The 23,609-nt window shown below is 47.2% G+C and overlaps 1 protein-coding gene across 2 annotated transcripts in view; it reads right to left on the bottom strand.

The window, feature by feature from the left end:
• Rarb (retinoic acid receptor beta) overlaps nt 1–23,609 on the bottom strand; it is a 501,591-nt gene that overhangs the window by 154,112 nt on the left and 323,870 nt on the right. Inside the window, exon 1 of one of the 2 annotated variants that reach the window (XM_004661295.3) lies at nt 19,430–19,854. The exons of the other annotated variant lie outside the window; for it this stretch is intronic. Coding sequence (XP_004661352.1) covers nt 19,430–19,586 — 157 coding nt within the window. The 5' untranslated portion in view covers nt 19,587–19,854. Of the gene's footprint in view, nt 1–19,429; nt 19,855–23,609 lie in introns of those variants that run through there. 2 annotated transcript variants of the gene reach the window in all.

Genomic DNA, 23,609 nt, shown 5'->3' with positions numbered 1-23,609 from the left:
CATCATCAGGAGACATCATTCCTGGAAATGACATTTACAATGGGGGGTGCAATTATATCTTCACAAGGGACCACGACACACCAGACACCTGCACTGCATTTTCATCATAGCGTTCTTGCTTCAAGGAACATATTAGAAAATTATCCCAGAAGGTGTTTTGTGAGATGCTTTATGACACTGCTTTCCAGGCCATACTGAGATAGCTTATGACAGAGTTCAAGTAAATTTTCCCTCAAAATCACTTACCAGGCTGACACCTCTAACTGCTTATTAATGATCTGAGCCGGGAGGCAGCAGAAACAGCCGCATTAAGGGAACAAACGCAGAGCAGGTTCAGGGGTCAGGTGCAGAGGAGACCTTGCATCGCATCGTACTGTTAAGGTCCTTTGAAGAGTTTATCTCTACACTGTGTTAGTCAGCTCCATTTCTGCCTCTAATCAGGAGCCACACGACTTTGAAAAAGCAGTTGTTGTACTAACAAATGACATTCTCTCATCTGTTCAAGTTTCTTGCATGTAAAATGGATTAAAGTGAGGGCACTAATGTCCACTGGTTCATGTGTCTCCTTTCCTCACAAGCTATACATTTGGCAACCAGGTTGGTACCAGCTTTACAGAGACGTAACCCAGGCCTCTAATCTCAGCACTCAGGAGGCTGGGGCAGGGGGATTATGATTCTGAGGCCAGCCTAGACTACATAGTAAGTTCTAGGGTATCCTGGGTTATATAGCAGCACCTTGTATCAAAACAAGAACTGCGGTAAGGAGGAAGAAAAGGCAGTAAGGGGCACAAACACCAACTTCTGCCACTCACATGCCATGCCCACCTCTGAGTTCTGAGGCAGCTCAAGTATGAATGACTAAACCCAAGGTTTTCCAAAGCAGTGCTCTTCAGGCTTGATTGCAAGTTTTCTTGAAAGAAGGTTTTCTGTTCCTTTTCATCTCTTTTCTGCCTAAAATAACTGTGGAGTTAATTGAATCCCCCACAGCATGGGTTTTCTTGGTTCTTCAAAGGAAAGAGAATGCCATGAGGCTGCATAAAAGTTGGTGGTAGAGGTGAGGGGAAGTTCGTGGGCTTGGACTTCAGGTTGACCTGAATTTCATCCCTTTTCTGCCACTTATGATTTTAATAACCAGAGTTTTCTTTGCTTTTCTGAACCCTAGTGCTTCTTTTCTGAAAATTTAGGTAGTCCTAAATTGTGTGTTTGCAGTGTGCCTGGTATGCAGTAATTGCTCAATAAATGACAACAGTCCCTCCTCCCTCTGATATATTTTCCTTCCCTGTTCCTTAACCTAGGACGGAGTTTTTTTTTTTTTAATTATTTATTCATGAGCAGAAAGAGAAAGAGAGCATGGGCATGCTTGGGTCTCTAGTCATTGCACACAAACTCCACACAAAGGGACCGCCTTGTGCATCTGGCTTTTATGTGGCTACTGGGAAGTCAAACCTGGGCCATCAGGCTTTGCAAGCAAGTGCCTGTAAATGCTGAGCCGTCTCTCCAGCCCTAGAGTTTCTTCACCCGCGCTGACGTCCCCTCTAAGCACACACTGTGATGTCTGGGGACAGTCTAGGCTGCCACAGTGGGCTGGATGTGCTGTCCATGTCTGATTTCTATCTTACATGAGATGAGCTAGGGGCCCAGCAGGGCTAGCTATAGCAGTGACAGCAACGGCTGAGACCAGTGACCACCAGGGTGGCACAAATCTGGAGGGGAATGGGGTGCGTTAGCATAACGTCTTAGATGCTTTGCTTGCTGCAGCAACAAGGTCCTGAGGGGTCTGCGCTGCTCTCAGTGTGAAGGGTCGCCACTCGTCATGGTGGGGAAAGCGTGGCTGCAGGAACGTGAGGCCGCCAGTCACGTGGCATCCGCAATCAGGACGTATTCTGCTCAAAGCCTTTTCTGTTTTTCTTTTGGTTTTTCGAGGTAGGGTCTCATTCTAGCCCAGGCTGACCTGGAATTCACTTTGTAGTCTCAGGATGACCTCAAACTCACAGGGATCCTCCTACCTCTGCCTCCCAAGTGCTGGGATTTAAAGGCGTGCATCAACACACCTGGCAAGAGCCAGAATTCTGGGCTGGGCTCTGCTGCTGCTGTCCACACTGCGAGGTCTTAAAGCAGGATCGCTGTTCCTTTCTTCCCAAGAGGACCCAGTGGTTGGGTGGAGAGAGGCGATTCAGGCGAGGCTAACCCCTGGAGGCAGTTTGACACTGCTGGAGCCAAGCATAGCGTGTCTGATTACGGGTGCATGTGACGGCTCATGTTCTCAGAGAAATGATACTCAAAGGAGAGAAGGCAGAAAGTTCCAAGCGTCGCTTACTGGATCAAACATGCACACACAGTGGGTGACATTCCCATAGAAATAATTCTAGAGGGGGGAAAACTGAAAGCTTCAGGGCGTGTTAGTTCTATTTCTTTAAATAAATAAATAAAACCTGCTAAGGAAAACTTGAAAATGAGGCCAGGTCAGGTGTGGTGGCACACACCTTTAATCCCAGCACTTGGGAGTCAGAGGTAGGAAGATCGCTGTAAGTTCGAGGCCAGCCTGAGACTCCACAGTGAATTCCAGGTCAGCCTGAGCTAGAGTGAGACCCTACCTTGAAAAACCAAACACACACACACACACACACACACACACACACACCCCAAAACAAAACAAAACAAAAAACTCTTGAAAATGTAAGAGATTTTCACCCCTTTTCCAACTATTCCCAAGTCCCATGGCTAACTCACATCTTTCTTAGCTATTCCCAGAATTTGTCAATCTCTACAGACAGCTTGCTTGGGGCAAGTGGTTGAAGTGTGAACTCAGGAACCAGTCTTCCTGGATTCACGCCCAGGTGTGCTTCTTACTAGCTGTGTGACTTTGGATAAGGTTCTAAGTCCCTCTGAGCCTCAGGTTCTGTTGGTGTAAAATGATAGAGCAGCTTGCGTGGATCCCTATGAAGATTACGTGACCCATCACCACAAAACCCTTGTCATAGTGACTGTAGAGAGACTGACTCATGGCTGCCGGACTTAGTGGCATTCACTTTCCCAGCTTCCTCCCAGGCAGGGGGATCACACCTTCAACTGTCTCCCCTCCTGGTGGGGCTGAAAGCCAGCAGCCAGCAGGAATGGATCCAGTTCTGCCTATTTCTCCTGTGGGAGATGCTTGGTCTAACAGGCATCTACAAGACTTCCGCCAGCCAAACTGAGTCCAAGGTCGGTGGCTTTCAAGTCTTGAGTTCTTGTTGGCATTAACAAAGAATTGGAAAATGCAGCTACAGAGAAGGGAAAATTATGAGATTTATTTTAGGCAGAGTTAAGGTTAGAGGGGGAAAGTGCCCAAAGTCAAGAGGTCCCAGTCCAGGAGGGAGGAGAGGAAAGAGGAGGGTTAAATCAGGTTTGGCTATGAGTTTGGTATCCAATCAGAATGAGCCTTGTTACCAGCCGGGTTCAGGCGTGTAGGTGGGACTCTGCTTGGCTGATGGGCGGGTGCTAAGCCAGTGGAACACTGAGGAAGAACCAGGAAGCTACTGTTGCTTCTGCGGCTGCTCACAGCCAGCTTGGATGAGACTATCAGACTGGAGTTCTAGTGTTGCCAGGACAGAATGGCATCTCTACTTCTGTGGGTCTGTCCCTAGCTGACTACCTACCAGAAAAAGCTACCGTTCTCTTCATCCATATTATTACTGTGTTCACCAGTGATGTGTGTGATGCAAGGTGAGGTCCCTTCTTCCAAGGTTAGAGCTTTACCTCAAAGGACTCCATGTCCTGGCCAAGGTCTCCCAGCTAGAAACTGGCTTGCTCCAGGACCACCTTGGACATAGCCCACATTTCAGGTACTATTTCTAAAGGCCCTGTGAAATTTTATGGGTTTTGTTTTTGTTTTTATTTTTTATTTATTTATTTCAGTCACTACATGGCCCAGGTTGGCTTTGAGCTCATAGTATTTGACCTGTCTCAGCCTTCCAAGTGCTAGGATTAAAAGTGTGAGCCACATGCCCACACTGATGTTTGTTTTCAGGTAGGTCCAGAAAAGTTGGCATTAACAAAGATCCAGGCCTTGTGGGATACACAGCCTCTGTCTGGGCCACTGGCCCTGCCACTGAATGGGAGAGCAGCCCCGAGTGAATGTGGCTGACCAGTGTGGCATGTTCCAGTAAGACACAAGTACCGAAAGATAGACTATGGGTCCAGATCTGGCTAATTATCTGATCCTTGTTTAAGAAAAAGAAAAAAAGAAAGAAAGAAACTATTCCTTGGTGCAGCACCTACACAGATCACAGTAAAATGTGTTCATGGGTGTGATGTCATACGCCTTTCATCCCAGCACTCAGGAGGCAGAGGACGGCTGTGAGTTTGAGGCCACTCTGAAATGACATAGTGAATTCCAGGTCAGCTTGGGCTACAGTAAGACTCTACCTCAAACCAACAAACAAGCAAGCAGCACGTGTTCCTTCACTTCCAGGGTATAGACAGCAGGGCCGCCGTAGTTCAGAGACGCAGGCAGTGCTTTAAGTCATGGATATGATGGTGTGCTGTGAGAAGCTGCACGTTCCCTGCTACACGCACTTCGTGGATACACACTTATTAGTTAACGAGGTCAAGATGCCCGCCATAAATATGTTTGAAAATTCCTTCCTGCAGCCTCTGTCTATTGGGATTATTTTTCATGTCCTGTTCCCTGGCCTCCAGCCAGGCCCAATGTGGGGGCTTTAATACCTTCAATCCATTACATGGACTTTTTAGAGCGTCATAAGACAAAATAAAATGCACTCTCATGGTCAAATAAGCGGTAACCCTGATATGTCACTTAGTATTTCGTGTCCTGTTTCCTATTTCCGCTGTGCTTCTTGCTAGCCTGCAATGTGCGGAATGAATGGCGTGGCTTTTGTTGACCTTTTTGTTCTAATTTTGTGTTTGTTCATGTCAAGAACTCCTGACAAGGCATGAGCAACACACCCCGCTATGACTTTTGGGGGCTATTGCTTCCCAATATCCTGAGGGTTTTTTTTTTTTAACATTTTTTGTTATTTTTATTTATTTGAGAGCGACAGAGAGAGAAAGAGGCAGAGAGAGGGAGAGAGAATGGGTGCGCCAGGACCTCCAGCCACTGCAAAGGAGCTCCAGACGCGTGCGCCCCCTTGTGCATCTGGCTAACGTGGGTCCTGGGGAATAGAGCCTCGAGCCGGGGTCCTTAGACTTCATAGGCAAGCGCTTAACCACTAAGCCATCTCTCCAGCCCTATTCTGAGGTTTTGAAGTCATTGTCCACCCATATGTATCCTCCAGTGCTAGGTAGTGAATTGGTTGTGTTGATTTAAAAAAAAATTAATTTTTCCATTTTCATACATGTGCATAATGTGTTGTAATCTTATTTTCCTCCAGTGATCCTCTCTTATCCACTTCTCTCTCACACTAACATTTTTCTTCCTCATCAACCTCCATCTTACTTTCATGCAAACAACCCATATTTAACTCAATGGGTATTAAAAAAAAATGGCATGTTGAATTTTTACTGTTTTGCTTTTATTTAAGAACATTTATTAACTACAACATAATGACATGTGCAAACCATCTTAACACATGTGGCTACCAAAAGTCACAGATGAAGCACTTGCTATGCAGCTGTGCATTAATTCAGAATTAATTTTGATCCATACCAAAGCCCATGGAGGCACGCACTATTATTTTTGTAAGATTATTTATTGATTTATTTGAGAGAGAAAGAGGCAGAGGGAGTGGGGAGGGAGAATGAGAATGGGCATGCCAGGGCTTCTAGCCCCTGCAAACGAACTCCAGACACATGTGCCACCATGTGCATCTGGTTTATGTGGGTTCTGGAGAATCAAACCTGGATTCTTAGGCTCTGCAGGCAAATGCCTTAACCACTGAGCAATCTCTTCAGCCCTATCTTTGTTGAGGCAACCCCCCAACAGACTTGACTTTTTTTTTAATGCGAAAGAGTGAGAGTGAAATCAAGAGTGAGTGAGTGAGAGAGAGAGAGAGAGAGAGAGAGAGAAAATTGGCACACCAGGGCTTCCAGTCACTGCAATCGAACTCCAGATGCGTGAGCTACCTTATGCGCATGTGTGACCTTGTATGCTTCTGTCTCCTTGTGCAACTGGCTTATGTGGGATCTGAAGAGTCAAACATGAGTCCTTAGGCTTCACAGGCAAGCACCTCAACCACTAAGGCATCTCTCCCATCCCCTGTTTTGTTTTCTGAGACAGATTCTTGTTATATAGCCCAGGCTGGCCTCAAATTGCAGTGTGCCAGGTCATTATTTTTGCACGTGTCCTATGACTGACGTGTGCATTTAATGGAGAATGTCAGGTCCTCCTCATTCACCCATGTACTTCCTTGAGATGGAGTTTATTTGAACCTGTAGCTTTCATTTTTTTGTGAGCCCACAATTTTTGGTCTGGGATCCCCACAGGACCCTAGGGTTACAGGCATGCTCGACTATGATCAGCTATTTAAGTGAGTGTTGAGAATTGAACTTACGCAATCTAGGGGTGGGGGGAGAGGCTCTCAGGTCCAGAGCCGATTCCCCAGCCCCTCAGGTTGGTTTTTATCAGGCCATGTCAACTTGTCTGCAAACAGCTCATTGACATGCAAGTGCTGGCCTCTCAACACAGGCTTCCATGGACCCGCCCTCCATGATGTAGCCTGGTCCTCCTATTTCTTGAGAATTATTGTGTATAAAACCTGCTGCATTTCCACTGAGCTCATGTGTGAATGCCACCTGCCTCTCACCTGTGTCCACTCTTTCATTTTGAGATACAGATGTCTGCTTGAAGGGCTGTTGCATTTTTATTGGCTCCTCTGGGGGACAGATTGAATTCTTTTCTCCACACTGGACATTGCAATTCAAAATAATCGCCAGAAGACTGATAGGTAATGGGCCGTAAGACTCGCTTGATATCGCTAAGGGACGGCTTAGATCACTTGCTCTGTTACCTTTCCCGAAACATCTGTTTCCTATGAGCCAGTTAAAACTGCATACATCTGTAAATAATAAGCCTGTGTGTGCACATAATTTAATGAATTAAGACATAAAAGGGAACCGAACAGTAGGGCCATAGCAATTAGAGTAACTGCCCATTTTGTTAAAAGTGCATTGTTTTCAGCTTGCACTTGGGAGCTCTCATCCTGCGGGCTGTGAGGCTTTGACCCTGCCCTGCCCCCAGCCCCACCGAAGAGCTAGGCATGCGTGTCATGCAGTCACACGCGCGCGGGCTGCTGGGGACCGCCTGTCCTCCCAGCCCCTCCCTCCCCAGTGGGTCTGAGGCACTTCCGGGCCTTTCTGCTGCCCAGAACCAGGCAAAGATGGAGCTGGCAGCAACGCCCCTCTCCTCACGCTGCCGTGAGCGTGCGGTGCCACCTCTTCCTTTCAGAAGCGACGCCTCAGCCCTCGGTGGGCAGGGTGAGGATGGGGCTTGCTTCATTTTAGAACAGTTAGTTGAAAGCACCAGGGGAGGAGGCAAGCCTGGGTCGAGTTTCTCTTGATGATTGGTTTAATCCTATTTCTGCTTTCTTTCTCCGTACAGATTCTAGAGATGAGGGGGTAATGTCCAGGTGGAAGGAAGGAAGCACCTTCGGGAAACTCTATCCCATGACACCCACAGGGCAGGGCGGAAGCCCCAGGAGACAGTCTCTTAGTTTCCGGATTCGAGTTTCGCAGCTTACATACCCATAAGGGCTTGTCCTGACAGCCAACTTGAACTTCTCATGGTTTTGACAGCTCCTTGACACCACTTCAGGTGTGTTGAGTGACCCCAAAATATTCAAACAAAAGCCAAGACCACTCGAGGTGATCCGAATTTCAAATTCATTTCCAAAGAACTACGCTCATCATATTTCAGAGCACCTATTGTGTGCCAGGCCCTAGGTGACCAAGCAGGGCACATAGATGTGAGCAGAGCAATGTTCCTATGGAAGAAAATGCACAGAACTTTCTGGAAGGCACATGCATTCTAGTTCATAGTGGATGGCCTGCTCTCTGCTTCCCTGAAGGCTGTTGAGATACTCGGGTTGGTTTGAAAGTAGTTTTTGTTTGAACATGGTAAAAGATACCCTGTGTCCACTTGGACAGCCAGCCCAGGGCAGACTCCCTTCATGCTTCCATGATACAAGTGCTACAGGAATATTAAGTTCATTCTACTGGGGCTCTGGAGAAAGCTTGGTTAAGCCCTGCAAAAGAAACAAGAGACACCACAGGCCCCAGGAAACACAGTTCCACTCAGAAGCATGCCTGGGATCTCAGCCCTGGAGTGTTCTGTTTACATTCTCCTGCGGTCTATTTACCATCTACTTAAAGAGATAATTAGAGCTTGCTAATAGCAAGAAAAGAAGCCAGGCTGAAGGGAGAAGGGGAAGCAAACAGAATGAGCAAGCAACAGCCAGCTCGATAAAAGCTGGAATAGCGCAGAGCTGTGCCCCCAGCCCAGGGGCCACCAGCGCAAGCGGCCACGGGACCCAAAGGGAAATTAATTCGGATGAATGTATGAAGAGTCCACTCCTTGGATTATGAGCCACGTGCCACACACGCTCCAGAGCCACACGTGGCTGGTGACTATGACCATGTCAGTCACTCTGCGGGAGGGCAGGTCATATCGAGCTCGGCTGGAGGGGACCGATACTTGAGTGGACAGAAGGAGTGTGACATGGAGGTCTCTGCGGATTCACAGATCACAGTCCATAGGGATCATGAGTCAAGGGCTGCACTAGGTCTGCTAGAGCTGAGGTCACACCCATGCCACTCAGGCGTCCTGGTTCAGTGACGGGTCTGGTCAGCAAACCAAAAGCAAGAACACACACACACACACACACACACACACACACACACACACACACACACGAGGGGTATATATATATGTCTACAGTTATATAAAACACAAAAATACATTTGGTCATTTTAATGGTACATATGATTGTCATATAGCAATAATCTGCTTGCTTATTGCAAATACTTCCAACTTTTCTGCATGTATACTTTTTCATAAAATATTAGGAAAGGTAGCCTGGACAATGAACATTCTATGTGATATATCCTCTTTTCTTAAGTATTTGATTAACATGTTGACTTTTTAGCATGTACGGTGAACATCATGGATCCATTTCACAGATGAGAAAGGAGGTTACTTGCTCAAGGCCCTGAACAGTGGCTGTCCCACTTCTGCTGGGCCACAGGGGCCTGGGCCCCCCGGCCCCACCGTCCTGGGCCAACATTGGACACTGATCCCAGCTTCCCTCTTGGGTCTACCACATGGCTTCCAAATGGACGTGATGTTACTAAGTAAGCACATTATCCACAAGGCCAATTAGCAACCATTCTGATTCATGCATGTTTCAAGGGAAATAGTGGCTCACTTAGGGCTGGGAGGCCCTAAACACAGCAATACTTAAAAGGTGGGGGGTAAGCCAATATAAAAATAGCCATTCCACTTCGCTGCTTCTCAGGAAACTGTCTTCCCTCTTTCCCTTTCCTCTTTTCCCCTTCCCTGCTTTCCATCCCTTTTCTTTTTCCTTTTTCTTTTGGTAATGAAGACACAGTAGTCCCACTTAGCTAAGAGGCCCCATGTTGCACAGGTGCCTGGTGGACTCTGTATGTGAGCTAGCATGACTTGAAAAGCTGCATCATCCACCTCTGGTCTCCCGGGTGGACCTTACTTATTGCTAGAGTACTTTGCCCCCCAGCCTGGCGAGCCACAGCGGCTAGCAGGCCGGCACAGCCTTCCACAACAAACAGGATGCAAAAACAAAAGGGCAAAAGTGTAAAGTCGCCTCGTTGGGGCAGAGTTTCCTTTGCAATTTTAAGGCCACGGCTTATATTAGAGAAAATAATGTAATCACAGGAAATTCTGTGAGCCACAGGTCTTTACCTTTCTGATCCTAAACCAAACACCCTATGGCCTTTTCTTGGCATGACTGGGACATGAAAAGTGACCAGGAGCTCTCCGCTGGGCTGACCAATGAGGTGAAGGACTGCCAAGTGGATGCCCCGTGTCGGAGCAGGGAGATAGACTTGCCTGGGTGGCACTGGAAACGTACGGCCACAGCTCACTGGGTGACCCCAGTTAGATACTTGCCTACTCTGAGCTCGGTTTCCTCATCTATAACGTGAGAGTAGCGATACCATCCTGGCATGCTGGGGAGGGTTAATTGATCATGTATGCACAGTCGTCAGAGTAGAATTTCCCTGGCTATTTAACTAGCCAGCTTCAGCTAAAGCCTCACCCCTGTTCCACTCCGTCTCATTCAGAAGACAGACTCTTCCTCCTCCCAGAGCCACACGTGCTCTGACAGCTATTGCTGACTAAAGATCACTGGGCATGCTGGCCCGTCCCCCCACCCCCCATGAGAGGAGGATTTATTGGACCTGGCCTGGCCCTGTGACTGATTAACCCACAGAACACAGCGGTGGAGACAGGACTTCACTGGCCGCCTCCTGATTGGTAGGCCAGGCCTCCTCTCCCGGGTTCCTTCTCATGTTATCTTGCTGAGAGAAGCATGCCACATGGTGAGCCTCCAGGCCCTGGCCCCAGCTGAGCTCTCACCAGCAGCGTGAGAGAGCTTGCTTGGCCTTCCAGCCCATGGAGCCGGAGGCTGCTGACGCCCCAGCCGGTATCGTATGGAGTGGAGGAGATCTGCCTGGTAGTGCCCGGTCAATGCACAGCATCATGAGAAAATACACTGTTAAAACGGCCACTGCATTTGGGAGGGTTCGTTACAAAGCAATCAATCATGCAAACTATCCTAAAGAACCAGGCATTCAGGGCAGGAGAGATGGCTCAGCTGTTAAAGACGCTTGCTTGCAAAACCTGCCAGCCTGTGTTCAGTTTCCCAGCACCCACACAAAACCAGATGTACACGTGGAGCATGTGTCTAGAGTTTGTTTGCAGTGGCATTGACATTGGTGTGCCCATACTCGCTGACTTTCTTTGTGTGTGTGTCTCTCTCTCTTAAATAAATAAATTATATATATATGTATGTATGTATGTATGTATGTATGTATTGTTTGTTTGCTTGTTTTTTGAGGTAAGGTCTCACTCTAGCCCAGGCTGACCTGGATTTCACTATGTAGTCTCAGGGTGGCCTGGAACTCATGGTGATCCTTCTACCTCTGCCTCCAGAGTGTAGGGATTAAAGGCAAAAATAAACTTTTTTTTTTTAAAGAAAGAATAAGGAATTTAAAAGAGTCTAAGTGAATCAAACCTGATTCCAAAGAACATAATTGCTTAACAAACACTCCAGAAACATCCGTAGAAGAGTTTTCAAGAGGCAAATTTGGAAGGTGTGTACTTAATTCATCATTCCAGACAGGTTTACAACTCCTCTTTGCGGGACTTTCCACACAGTAAAACTTCTCTCCTGCCTCACTGAGACAAAAAGGGATAAATCACCCCATCGTCAGCTTGTGACCCTGTCTTATCACCGATCTCAGGTTCAAAGTCCTGAGGAGGTATTTGAGGGGGTGTGTCACGTGCCTGACTTAGACACTTCTCTCCAAGTTTGGAGGGAGCAGGGACAGTGGCTGAAACATCTCGGTGACCCAAAGATCCTGTCAAGGAGTCTGGACGTGGCAGACGCCCAAGAGCTCTGGTGGGACAGGAACGTCTCACGCACCACTAAGCACCACCAATGCAGTGTGCCACCAAGAGCATCTCGGGGCTAAGCGTGTTGTGACAGCCTGGCAGGTGACAAGGCTGACTTGTAACTGTAAATCATTTGTGCAAACTGAGGGCTTAGGGAATTTGAAATCAGGACCAGTGAGCTGCTCAAACTGTGACAAATAAGAAGGACTGTCACCTAGGCAAGGAGCTGCAGGCTGAGGAAAGTGCAACAGGTGGGTGTGACTGAAGAGCACTGAGTACCTCCGCCCCAAGTCAGAGTGGAAGCCCCCCGCCAGTGACTGCCGTGTAACTCCAGGACAAAAGCAGAATCTTAATTCACATGCCTGCCAATCCTACAAATCCTCCATGGCGGACATCACCGTCCCCGGTTTAAAGCTGAAGGAAAGGACTCTGTGCCAAGCCCCGCTCTTTCTGTCACCTTAGACCGTCAGGAGTGCCGGGAGAGGTGGAGAGGCACGAGGGGAATTCTGAAGACAAGGAAGGAGCTAAGGGAGAGGCAACTTCTCACCACCTCTATTGAGGGCAAGGAGATCATTTTGCCTTCTACTCCACAGGGCCTTCCACACTGAGGAGCCAGAATCACCTCCGCTTAGCATTTATAACTTCAGCTACGAGACGCCCAACATGGGCAGCCAACACCATGAAGCAGAGATGCCCAATGCCTTTGCATCTGCCCTCCAACTTTGACGGCCCATCCAAACCTGTTCACCCCATCTCCAGCTCCCATTGTTCCCTCTGATAAGCAGGGCCCTCGTGAACAATTAAAGCTTTCAATAAATAATCTCTAAGCACATTCATTTGATTGACTGTTATTTGATACAGCAGTTAGTTTCAATGGGGCAGTAAATATTGATCACATAGAGTACTCCAGATGAACGTGAACCTGATCCAGAATTCCATGCACTATTACCCTTTATCTGTCAGTCATCTGGGTTACTTGTAATGGTCATGGAATTTAAAATCAATAATATCAATTAGTGTTCTGTACACCAAAACAGATGAATCATGTGAAATGGGTTTTCATATACAAATCAAAGAGGAAGCAGGCACGTAACAGAGACGACTCTGAATTTCCACGGCGTGCTTGGTGCGGCACCTTCACTGTGGACTCCAAATCCCACAGCACAACAGAAATGACAAGATGGTTCAGGACAAGATATGGCCCTCAAACCCACAGAAAACTCCTGATAGTCTTGCTCCGAAAAGATAAAAGTCACCACAGTGAATGTTAACAAGCACAGTCAGATGAAGAGACCTCCCCATTTTCTTCCTTTAGCAACTTGCTACCTGCCTTGGCTTTCAATGTGCAGGCATTCAGTGTGATTTTTGTTGTTTGTTGTTGTAGAAATGGCATCAACGCACTTAAGTGAGCTCCAAGCACAGCCACAGTACTGCCTAGATAATTAAAATGCAAAGCAAAGAGAAACGCTTTATCATTAAACTGTAACCAGCGCACTATGTGAAATCATCCATTCCAAAGACTTGCTTTTCATCAATTATTTGTTATTTATCTGATGTAAATATAAGCAGGACTAATTAAAATGTATGCCTTTTTATACAGCTTCTTGTCATTAAAGCCAATGAAGGCATTTTGAGGACCATAATGAAATAATTATGTTTCCCTTGAAGAATTCTCTTCCATAACACACGTGGTGCTGAGCTAAATTAAAACATCAGGAACTGAAATTCGCTGCCTTCACTTCCATTTTAGTTAATTATACCCCCAAGCTTTCCAATAGACCAGACCCTAAAACATCTTTTGAAGCTGAAATGGCCCTAGACCATCAGCCTTTTCATAACTGTCGACTTTGATGATGGAACAAAGGTGCTGTCACCGTGGAAAGCTTTAAGATTTGTGCGAGGAGGGATTTATTATATGACTCCTTCATTTGCTCTGAAAATTGGAGGAAAATTAGGAGAAATGTGATCTAAATCTCTTTCTCCCCCCAGGTAACTGATGCACTTAGTTGCTATTACCGGTAGTAGTTTGAATTCACTACTTTTTTTTCCCTCTGACTTGGTAAAATTTAAATTTTTGGCAAAATAATTGATACACAGCAACAACAAAAACGAACTCTTTTCCATTTTTTAAAAAAATTTTAGAAAGGGACTTCTGTAGCCTAGGCTAGCCTCCAATTCTATGTAGCTGAGGCTGGTCTTGAACTCCTGATCCACTCGCCTGTACCTCCCAAGCGCTGGGACTACAAGTGTGCCACCATACCCACAGAAAGACAAACACTTCTCTAGTTGTGGGTCAAATTAAAAGAATAACTCCTTCAATTCTAAAACTTAAAAAATAAAATAAAATAAGGTGCTCTCTTTAATACAGGAGCAGACTGGGGAGAGCCTGTGAACTTCAGAAAACAAGAGAGGGCCTTGATTTGAATCCACCTTTAAATCTTAAGCCAGTTCACTTCATTCAGTCCCTGCCCTGGGAGCCTTTGGGTTCCTGGAGTCCTTCCCAGTGCCCCACTGGAGGAAATACTCTGCAGGCTAGGTTCCCCAGCTGATGTCACTTCCTGTTATCGGCACTTTATCCCTGCTAGGGCCAGAGTCTTATCTTCCCCAGTGGCCCCCTGACAGCTCCTGGTCCTCCAAGGTCTGAGAAAAAGCAAGTCAGCACTTCCGTGGCCTGTCAGATGCCCATGAAGACCTCTGGGAGCCCGAGGCAAAGAACAGGCCTGAAGCCTGAGTGTCTCCTGCTCCTAGCAGAACTTCCGCAACTTTATTTTTCACGCATTTAAAGGGGCTGTGGATGGGATGGGACTGGAATCGCGCTTGTGAATGCTGAAGCCAGGAAGCCGGGCAGGAGAAGAGGACTCGAGCAGCACACTGACAGATGAGGTGGTGTGAGGAGATCGTACACACGGACAGGTTATCTCCCTTGCTACTTAACAACACCCACTTCGGCCAAGCGACTTACAGGCACGACACGACCCCCATCAATTTGAATCCGAAGAAGACTGCCCTCCTTCCTTCAGCAACTCCAGCCCCTAATTTTTAAGAAGCTCATGCAGAGCTGTTACAGATTCATTCATAACCATTCCATTGAATTCCACTCCTTTTCCCATCCCCAACCCACGTGCTGGAGTGGGGAGCAGAGGTCCATCCATCTGTGGGACATGCTTCTACCCTCAGATCTGCAGTTTGCTACAAAAGGAATTCATGCTTGGGAGAATGACCCAGAAACACAAGGCGATCCTCAGTCATAATGGAAAAATTAAGCTGTGAGCGCTCTAGTTATATCGACCATGGAATCCGAACAAAGACTCTCTGTGCCACTCCTGGGTTCAAGGGCCAGCCCAGGAGGTGTCGTCATGGTGAAATATCTGGCATATTTCAGTGATTGACGTGGGAACTGCAGCAGTACATCTGAAAGTGGGTTATTCGACAAACAGCACTATATGATTGCCTTAGCTAGCCTGCAATTTGAAAAGCAAGACTCAACATTAAAATCTTTGCAAAGGTTTTTAGCCAACGTTTTTCTGATTAACCTTCATCAAAAACTCCCATTTCCGAAATAATCTATTTAATTGATAGTTAACTGGATTTATATTAGAACATTCAAAGTATAAAAAGGCCATTTCAGGATGAATTTATTGGCACTTACATGTAACTCCAACTCTACAGTAGATTCTTGTCAAGTTCTAGGATGAATGCTGCATTTATTGTTAAAGTCCTGCGCAACTTGAAAAGGAGTTTCGTATTTTGTATCTGGGTTTATAGTTCCATCTTCCTCTAAGACACTCACTTCATAATGAAAAATTCCTCAACCTTTTTGCTTTCATCAAAAATCTGTTCCTGCCAGGCGTGGTGGCGCATGCCTTTAATCCCAGCACTCGGGAGGCAGAGGTAGGAGGATTGCCGTGAGTGAGTTCAAGGCCACCCTGAGACTACATAGTGAATTCCAGGTAAGCCTGGACTATAGTGAAAACCTACCTCGAAAAACAAAAAAAAAAAAAAAAAAATCTGTTCCCTTTGAATTTAGAGAATTATAAATTCCTTGAGTAGAATTTATAATTTTTGTCATTTTTCATGTATTTCCCTTACAGAACAGAATCTAATGCTGTTTGTAGTATGTATATAGGCAAAAACATAGGATGTTCTTCCTGGTTCAGAAATCTCAGCGTTTCCACACATGCCCATGGTGCAAATTCATCAGTGTCTGATACCCAGAGAATATTATTTTATTCTCATGCTTGTTTAAAAATAAAGTCCACTGACTGGTTCTGCCTGGTTCAAAATAAGAAGGAAACTTCTGATTCAGTCAACTAACCTAACGGAAATCCACCTTCTGGTCATTTATCAATTAAGAAAGAAAGGTCAGATTCAGTGCAAGGGTCTGCTATTCCTTCTAGAATTGAGTTCCAACTAGAACCCCCAAATCAATCCCAAACTGGTAGTTTATGGTTAATTGCATAGACACACCACGTCTTCCACGCTTTCATCTTGGTCTGGAATCCACTCTTTTCGGGTGATGAAATTTTAATCCTTGCATTTATTTATTTATTTGCTTTCTTAACTTGCCAAACATATCCGTTTATCTGGAAATGGACAATATTTTAACATTTCTTTTGTTTTTCTATAGAGAAAGGTAAACTTTGTGAAAATTTTCACTTGTTCTCAACATGGCCCTGCCATGCACTCTGTCTGAGATTTAAGGAAAAGCCCCTTTCTTCTCTTCTTTCTGATGGCGTTACTTACCAGATCATGTGGCTGAGAAGCAGAAAATCATGTCCTACTTTAGACAAACAATTGGGCCTTTTCACAGAAATATTTATTCAAAAACCCCATTCAATTCATAAGGTGGCTGACAGTCTTTATTTAGTCTTTCTTTCAAGGGAGTATCTTTGATTTTGCCACTTTGACCCTAATTTATATCTCACTAGGAGAGGATTTAGATGCTATGTAATACTTAAATTTCAGGTCCCAGGGCTTCAAGGAGAGGACTTTTCTTGTTCTTCAAACACAGATCAGTACTATTTGTTTTTTAAAAAATAATTTCTTTTTCATTAATGGACCAAGTCCTATTTCAAAAAGAAAACATTGTTTTCCCTTTTCCTTTTGGTGTGTTGAGTAGGGAGCGTACAGGGAAGCAGGCCAAGAAGTTGTCAAACCCGTGGTTTCACCAAAGCAACTATATTTAGCCCACAGATATTAAGATTTATCCTGTGCCCACTGAGCAGTGAATGCAGAAAACATCTGGAGCAGCCTCAACCCAGGAAAGCCCAGGAGGCCTCTGGACAGAAACTGAGAGACTCAATACCTTCCACGTCCATTTCACTTCTATTCTCTATACCACATTCCATCAGTAGCCCCTAATCCTGATTTTGAATGTTTATAACGAACAACTCCCAGGCCCTGCTATCGCCGACAGCTGCTTGGCATATCATTTTTCTGTCTTTAAAATTAAAAGAATAAAGAGTACTCTCACATCTTTCAAAGTGAAGTTCTAGTGTGTTCTACATTCAAAGGTTTTCTACTACACACACGCACCGCACAACAAACAACTAGGGTCTCAAAGCTGAAAATAGTCTCGGTCGGTATTTGTAGTATTTTTTTTTTCTTTTACACTTTACCCACTGTTTCCTCTGTGTGAAGAGCACGAACTGATCAGCTTGTCCTCAAAATAGCCATTAAGCGAAATGGAAAAGGCTGTGGGTTTTATGTTCTTACTGAATACTCTTTTATTTCAAAGCCCCACAATTGCTTGGCACAGTCGTTTGTTAGAACCTTTAAAAAAAAAAAAAAAAAGAATGCTTCAGCTCTATGTGCGCTTGAAACTCAGTTAGCTGCTGGCAGAAGCAAAGTGGCCGGTCATAAAGTAGTTTATGGAGAATAGAACAGCTCTGTGGGGGCACAAACAATATTGACATTTTACTCCTTTAACCTAAAATTAGGGTTTGAAACCCTTGTGAAACTGACCACAATGTGCACTAATTACCCTGCTTACAAAAATAAGACACTGGAATTTCTGAAATCTCTTTGTCCAATGCCTTTATTTACTTTGTCTAATGCGAGCTTCTTTGATTAGCTAAACCTTGCTGTTATCAACACTTCTTGCTTATCAGCTGCCCTGGGCAAGTGACACATTCACCGTAGCTCTGCCCCGATAAGGCAAATCCCTTGTTTAACTTGTCCAAGAACAAAGCCTTTCCCTCCACTCTCTCGCAACCCAATAGGCATGCTTGGAGGGGCTAATTGCAAGTGGGAGATTTCTATATGCAAAATCTCTGCTCTCTGCTCTGTTGAACGACTTTCCAAAAGGCTCTTGAGCAATTCCCGCCCCCTTCTATTAAACAATGTTTTGTGACAACTTTATCTAACAAGAAAGTTTAACATTGCCCCCTGTTCCCTGGGATTCCAACTGGAATGCCCAGACCTAATTGCGACAGAAAGCAGCGTTCTAGGGAATCTGTTGGTTAAGGAAAATTATTTCGTAACACTCAATTTCTTTGCATTCTCCTAAAAGAAAATGACTAAAAAGGAAAAAAGGCATGTAACAAGCAATTAAAGATTACGACGTGTTGTGAAAACGGTATTATCTTCTACTACTATGGCTCTATAAATTTGAAGTCAGACAGCTAGGTTTTTAGCATCAAATAGTTATTGATTTTTTTCCCCCCAGCTACAAACCTGTTGATTTTCTGGCCCAAGAAGCCTGTCTTTTTTTTTTTCTCCCCCTGAAGAAAAAGTTTCAGAGTGTCCTATAATGCTATTACTGGCCCTCCAATCTCTCCCTTTTCTCTTCCTGCACAAACCATCATGTTATTAGGACAACTCAATTTCTTCCAGTTAAACTTTGACCTCTTTGAAAACAAAGATTTAAAATGTCACTTTCAGGCTAATGCGCCAATGAATTGTCAAATTGAGTACGCAAAACATTTTGATAGATAGCTGAGCCATTTATCTCAGTCACTGTCAAGACAGCCAAGAATCCCGAAGGCTCTGCCCGGCAGCCCAAAGTGGGATTGCCTGGGCTCCTGGTCATTCCTCAAGCCTGCAGTTTTAGCTACTGTTGACCGGCCGAGCCTGGGCACCATGTCAGTATCAGATAACCGAACAGTCAACAGAAGTCCAGGTTTCTGGCTGAACTGCGAGATATGGGGGTAATGGATAGCTAGCCCAAGGGGTGCTCGTTGCTTGCAGTTCCCTGGCCAAACAGGGACTTCTTACACCAACAAAGTGGCTGAGAGGTAGCACTGGGGTCAGCGGTAAGAAATATTGCCTGTCCTTAGCCCGGGAAGCATTGGAAGCAAAGCCAACTACAGGGGGCTGCAAGCTTCGCAAGGAAGACGTAGCCTTTTAATTACTCTGGGCTGCTGAAATACACAAGGAGGGGTGGGAAACATCCACCTTTCGGAGCTCACCTCCAGCCCAGCCAAGTTAAACCCGCCACCGCTCCCCTTCTGCACTGAAACTGCACGGTGGGTCACACTGCTCTGCTGGAAGAATGTTTCAAAGTCCTGCGATTACCCTGTACTTTCCCCCTCCCTCCATGCATATTTTTGCAAACTGGTTCTGAGAGTCTGTAGGGCGGTCAAGAAGGGTGCATGGGTGCCGGAGTCGGGGGGGTGGGGTCACTGCACTGGGGGAGAAAACATCTAAGAGGAAATTTGCAGCTGAAGGAATTCATATGCAGGGCTCCATATCACACACACCCTCACCCCCTGCAGCATTAAACCATTAAGTCCTTTTGTCTTGCTACCAACTCAGTTTATTTTCAGGGTCTTTATTGCATGCATGCAAAGACAGACGATTATTATGATTGTTATTGGTAGAAGAGGGAGGGGAAAAAAATAAACCTACATTGCGCCGTGTGTCGGTGCTGCCATTCCGTCTGAGTGAATCCACTGAGGCAGGCTTTGAGAGCCTTCTCCTGCAGCATGCACGAGGACGGGCTGGCCGAGTAGAAGTCCAGGATCTGCCCGGGGCTCACGGACAGAACGTCCATGCAGTCGAACATGATCTCCCTGGGCCGACGTGTGCCTAGGTGCGTGCGCAGAGGGCGGCGGGCGGCTCGGGGAAGTCCAGCAACTCCATCAAACTCTGCCCGCTGGACGGCCACTGGGCTGCGGGGGCGCGTCCCGGCCTCGAGTCATGAGTGATGATGGACGGGCCAGCTAAACGCCTGTAATTGATCCAAATGACCATTGACCATCTTCCAGGCCGGTCCAGCCGGGGCCAGGGGGTTCCGGTGTCCGCGGACGCCCGCGATCGCGCGTGGACCTTCAGCCGCGCCGTGTCCACTCGCGCCCGGGCCGGCGGGTGGACGCGCTGGGCATCCCGGGCGGCGGCGGCGGCGGCGGTGCGGGGCCACGCGGGTCCCCCTGGGCGGAGAGTAGACGGACCCTCCTCCTCCTGCTCGAGCGGCTCAGCTCGCAGCTCGCTTCCTACCGCTGCCGTCAGCCGGGATGAAAGATGGAATCGCCTAATATATGCGAGTGAACTCTCCGTGAACCCTTCCCGGGCTGCTAACCTTCAAATGACCCAACCCGGCTGACATCACCAACTCCCAGGATCCTCGCAGCGCAGCGCAGCGCTTTCAGAACTCCCAGCAGCCCTGCGAGAGGAGGGAGAGGCCCGGGAGAGAGAGAGAGGGGTGGGGGGCGTGGGGGGGGTGTGGGGAGGAGAGAGAGAGAGAGAGAGAGAGAGAGAGAGAGAGAGAGAGAGAGAGAGAGAGAGAGAGAGAGGGAGAGAGAGAGAGAGAGGAGAGGGAAGGAGAGAAAGAGAGGAGAGAGAGGGAGAGATGGAGAGGGGGAGAGATGGAGCAGAGAGAAAAAGAGAGAGAGTAGAGGGAAGGAGAGGGGGGAGAGAGAGAGGAAGAGAGAGAGAGAGAGGTGGGAGAAAGGAGGGGGGAGAGGGAGAGAGACAGAAGTGGGAAGGGTTGGGGGGAGAGAGAGAGGAGAGGGAAGGAAAGAGAGAAAGAAGGGGGGAGAGGGAGGTGAGAGGGGAGAGACAGGAGAGAGAGAGAGTAGAGGGAAGGAGAGAAAGAGATAGGAGAAGGGAGAGAGAGACAGAGAGAAAGGGAGGGAGGAGTGGGGAGAGAGGAGAGGAAGAGAAAGTGAGAGAGAGGCGAGGAGAAAGGAGAGACGGAGGGGAGAGAGAGAAAGAGGGGAAGAGAGAGACAGAGAGGAGAAACAGGGAGGAAAGGATAGAGAGAGAGGAGAGAAGAATAGAGACAGAGAGGGAGAGAGAGGAGGAGGAAAAGAAAAGAGAGGGAAAGCGAGCAGAGAGGAAGAGAGGAATGGAGAGGGAACAGAGGAGAGAGAGAGAAAGAGAGAGGAGAGAGGAATAGAGAGGGAACAGAGGAGAGAGAGGAGAGGAGAGGGAGCCGCAGCTGAGGCGGGGGGGGGGGGATATCCGGGGGGCTTCCCATGGCCACCCTGCCCGCAGTGTGCTTGGAGCACCTCACCCCCGCCGCGCAGGGCGGAGCGCCAGCACCTGGGCTTGGCTGGCACTCCTGGCTGGGACCTGGGAAGTGCTTGCAACTTAACTCTTTCCCCACTCCTGAAAAAAAGAAAACACACTTGAGCTGGTGCACGCCTTTAATCCCAGGACTCAGGAGGTATGCCGTGAGTTCAGTTCGAGGCCAGCCTGAGACTACAGAGCGCTTCCAGGTCAGCCTAGGCTACAGTGAGACCCTACCTCGAAAAACCAAAATAAATAAATAAATAAAAAACAAAACAAAACACACTTGGCAAATCCTAAACTGCAGAACAGGAGGTGTGTGTGCGGGGGGGGGGGGGGGGGGGAGCAAGGCCCCTCCACAAAGACAGCTGCCCTGGGGCCCAGAAACTTTCCATTGTCTGGTCTTTTATCCTCATCCAAGGGTTTGTGGCCTGGTCTCTACAGCAGAAGGGCACCTTTCAGGACCATCCCTGCAGGTAGGCTGAAATGGCCGAGCATGCACAAGTTAGTCTCAACCCATCTTTCTTTCTCTCCCACACAAACACACAGATCGTCCAGACCCTGATTGGAGGAAACAAGATAGAAGTCAGTAGTGTGGATTTGGGAGTGACTCTGAGCTGGTTTCAAGCACAGCTCTGTCACTGGCCAGCTGTGTGGTCTGGGACAAGTATTTAATCTCTTTGGAACTCAGTTTTCTCATCTCTACAATGGACCTACAACAATAGCCACAGGTCAAAAATATCTGTGTAATGTACCTATAACAATATCCACAGGTCAATAATACCTGTAGGGTCTCCTGTAAATACCCCCAAGCTGTGAGTTGCCCCCCTGTTTGAAGCCAGAACTTGCATCAGGGAGATGGAAGTCTACCTGAGGCCACCAGGTCAGATGTGGCCCGGAACCCAGCTCCCTGGGTCCCCAAACCAATGTGCAAATGGTTCTGATGCCCCCACAGCCGCCTCCTACTGCTGGCCGCCTCTTTTGCCACACACACACCACACTATGCTGAAACATATTTTGAAAACTGGGTATGAGGTCTTATATTTGCAAGCTTTTAATTTTTATGTATTTATTTATGAGAGAATGAGAATGAATAAGTATGGGCAAACTAGGGCCTCATATAGTTGTAAACAAACTCCAGATCTACAAGCCATGCACTTCCTACATCTGGCTTTATGTGGGTGCTGGGGAACTGAACACCGGCTGGCCAGCTAAGCCACCTCCCCAGCCTGAGAAAGTACATTCGTAAAGACCAGGTTTTGCCCACACCAGTCCTGTCCAATCTTGGTTGTTTCTTTTCATTTTCTTTCCCTCTTTCTTTCTTCCTTCCCTTCCTTCCTTCCTTCCTTCCCTCCTTCCTTCCTATGTTTTTTTTTGTTTCTCGAGGTAGGGCCTCACTCTAGCCGAGGCTGACCTGGAATTCACTATGGAGTCTCAGGGTGGCCTCAAACTCATGGTGATCCTTCTACCTCTGCCTCCCGAGTGCTGGGAGTAAAGGCATGCACCGTCACCATGCCTGGCTCTAAGACCCAGCGTTTGGCTGTTTCATCAAAGCATTTGTTGCAGTCACCTTCTTGTGCCTGGGGCGAGTGCCCAACCAGAAGTGGCCGGTGGGAGGAGAGGGTTTATTGTGGCTTATAGTCTCGAGGGGAAGCTCCATGATGGCAGGGGAAAGCATGGCATGAGCAGAGGCTGGACGTCACCTCTGCCACAGCATGTGGGCAGCAGCAGCAGGAGAGTGAGATGATCTCTGCCAAGGGGGAGCTGGCTACAACACCCCTAAGCCTGGCCCCAAGAACACACCTACTTCAGCAAGGTTCCAACCCAAATAATCACCATTTGCAGACCAAGCATTCAGGACACATGAGTTTTGGGGGCGGAAGGGAGGGGGGTGCATCTGATTCAAACCACCACAGCATTTCTCATAGAAGTGTGATTTTTTTTTTTTTTTGTTTCAATACCTCTCATGCTGACTCAACTCAGAGGAGAAGATTTTTAGCCATTTTCAGAGCCCGTGCACATAGGGCCTTTAAGGGACAGCAGCCTGTAAAGAGTGTCCATGGTGCAGGATGGAAGGAAGGTGGGAAGAACAAGGCCCCTCTTCCTGCTCTGCTTCCCCAGGGTTTGCCAGTAATTCTTCTCACAGAGCCAGGCAAGGAGGGGCCGGGGAGGGAGAGCCCACTGCTGTCCTGCGCTGGGCAGTGCTGGAATGCTTGGGCATCCAGGTCTCTGAAGAACCTATCAGAGCAGTCCACCCTGGCAAAAACGCTGCTCTGTGAGGGCAGTTGCCACGTGGCACTCCAGGTAGAACATGAAAGATAAGTGTCACATATGCCCAGGCAAGACTCTTTAATGAAGGGGCATTAAAACAATTTTCAGGGGCTGGAGAGGTGGCTCAGCCATAAAGAGTGCTTCTTGAAAGGCTGACAGCCTAGGTACCCATGTAAAGCCAAATGCACAAAGTGGCGCATGCATCTGGTGTCCATTTGCAGGGGCGAGAGTCTCCTTTCTTTCTCCTTACAAATGAATATATAAAATATATATATATTTTTAAAATTTCAGCTCAGCAAGTCAAGTC

Source organism: Jaculus jaculus, chromosome 16, assembly GCF_020740685.1.
Source record: "Jaculus jaculus isolate mJacJac1 chromosome 16, mJacJac1.mat.Y.cur, whole genome shotgun sequence".
Classification (NCBI taxonomy): domain Eukaryota; kingdom Metazoa; phylum Chordata; class Mammalia; order Rodentia; family Dipodidae; genus Jaculus; species Jaculus jaculus.
Note: the sequence above shows the minus strand (reverse complement) of the source record. Positions and strands in the feature narration are given on the sequence as shown.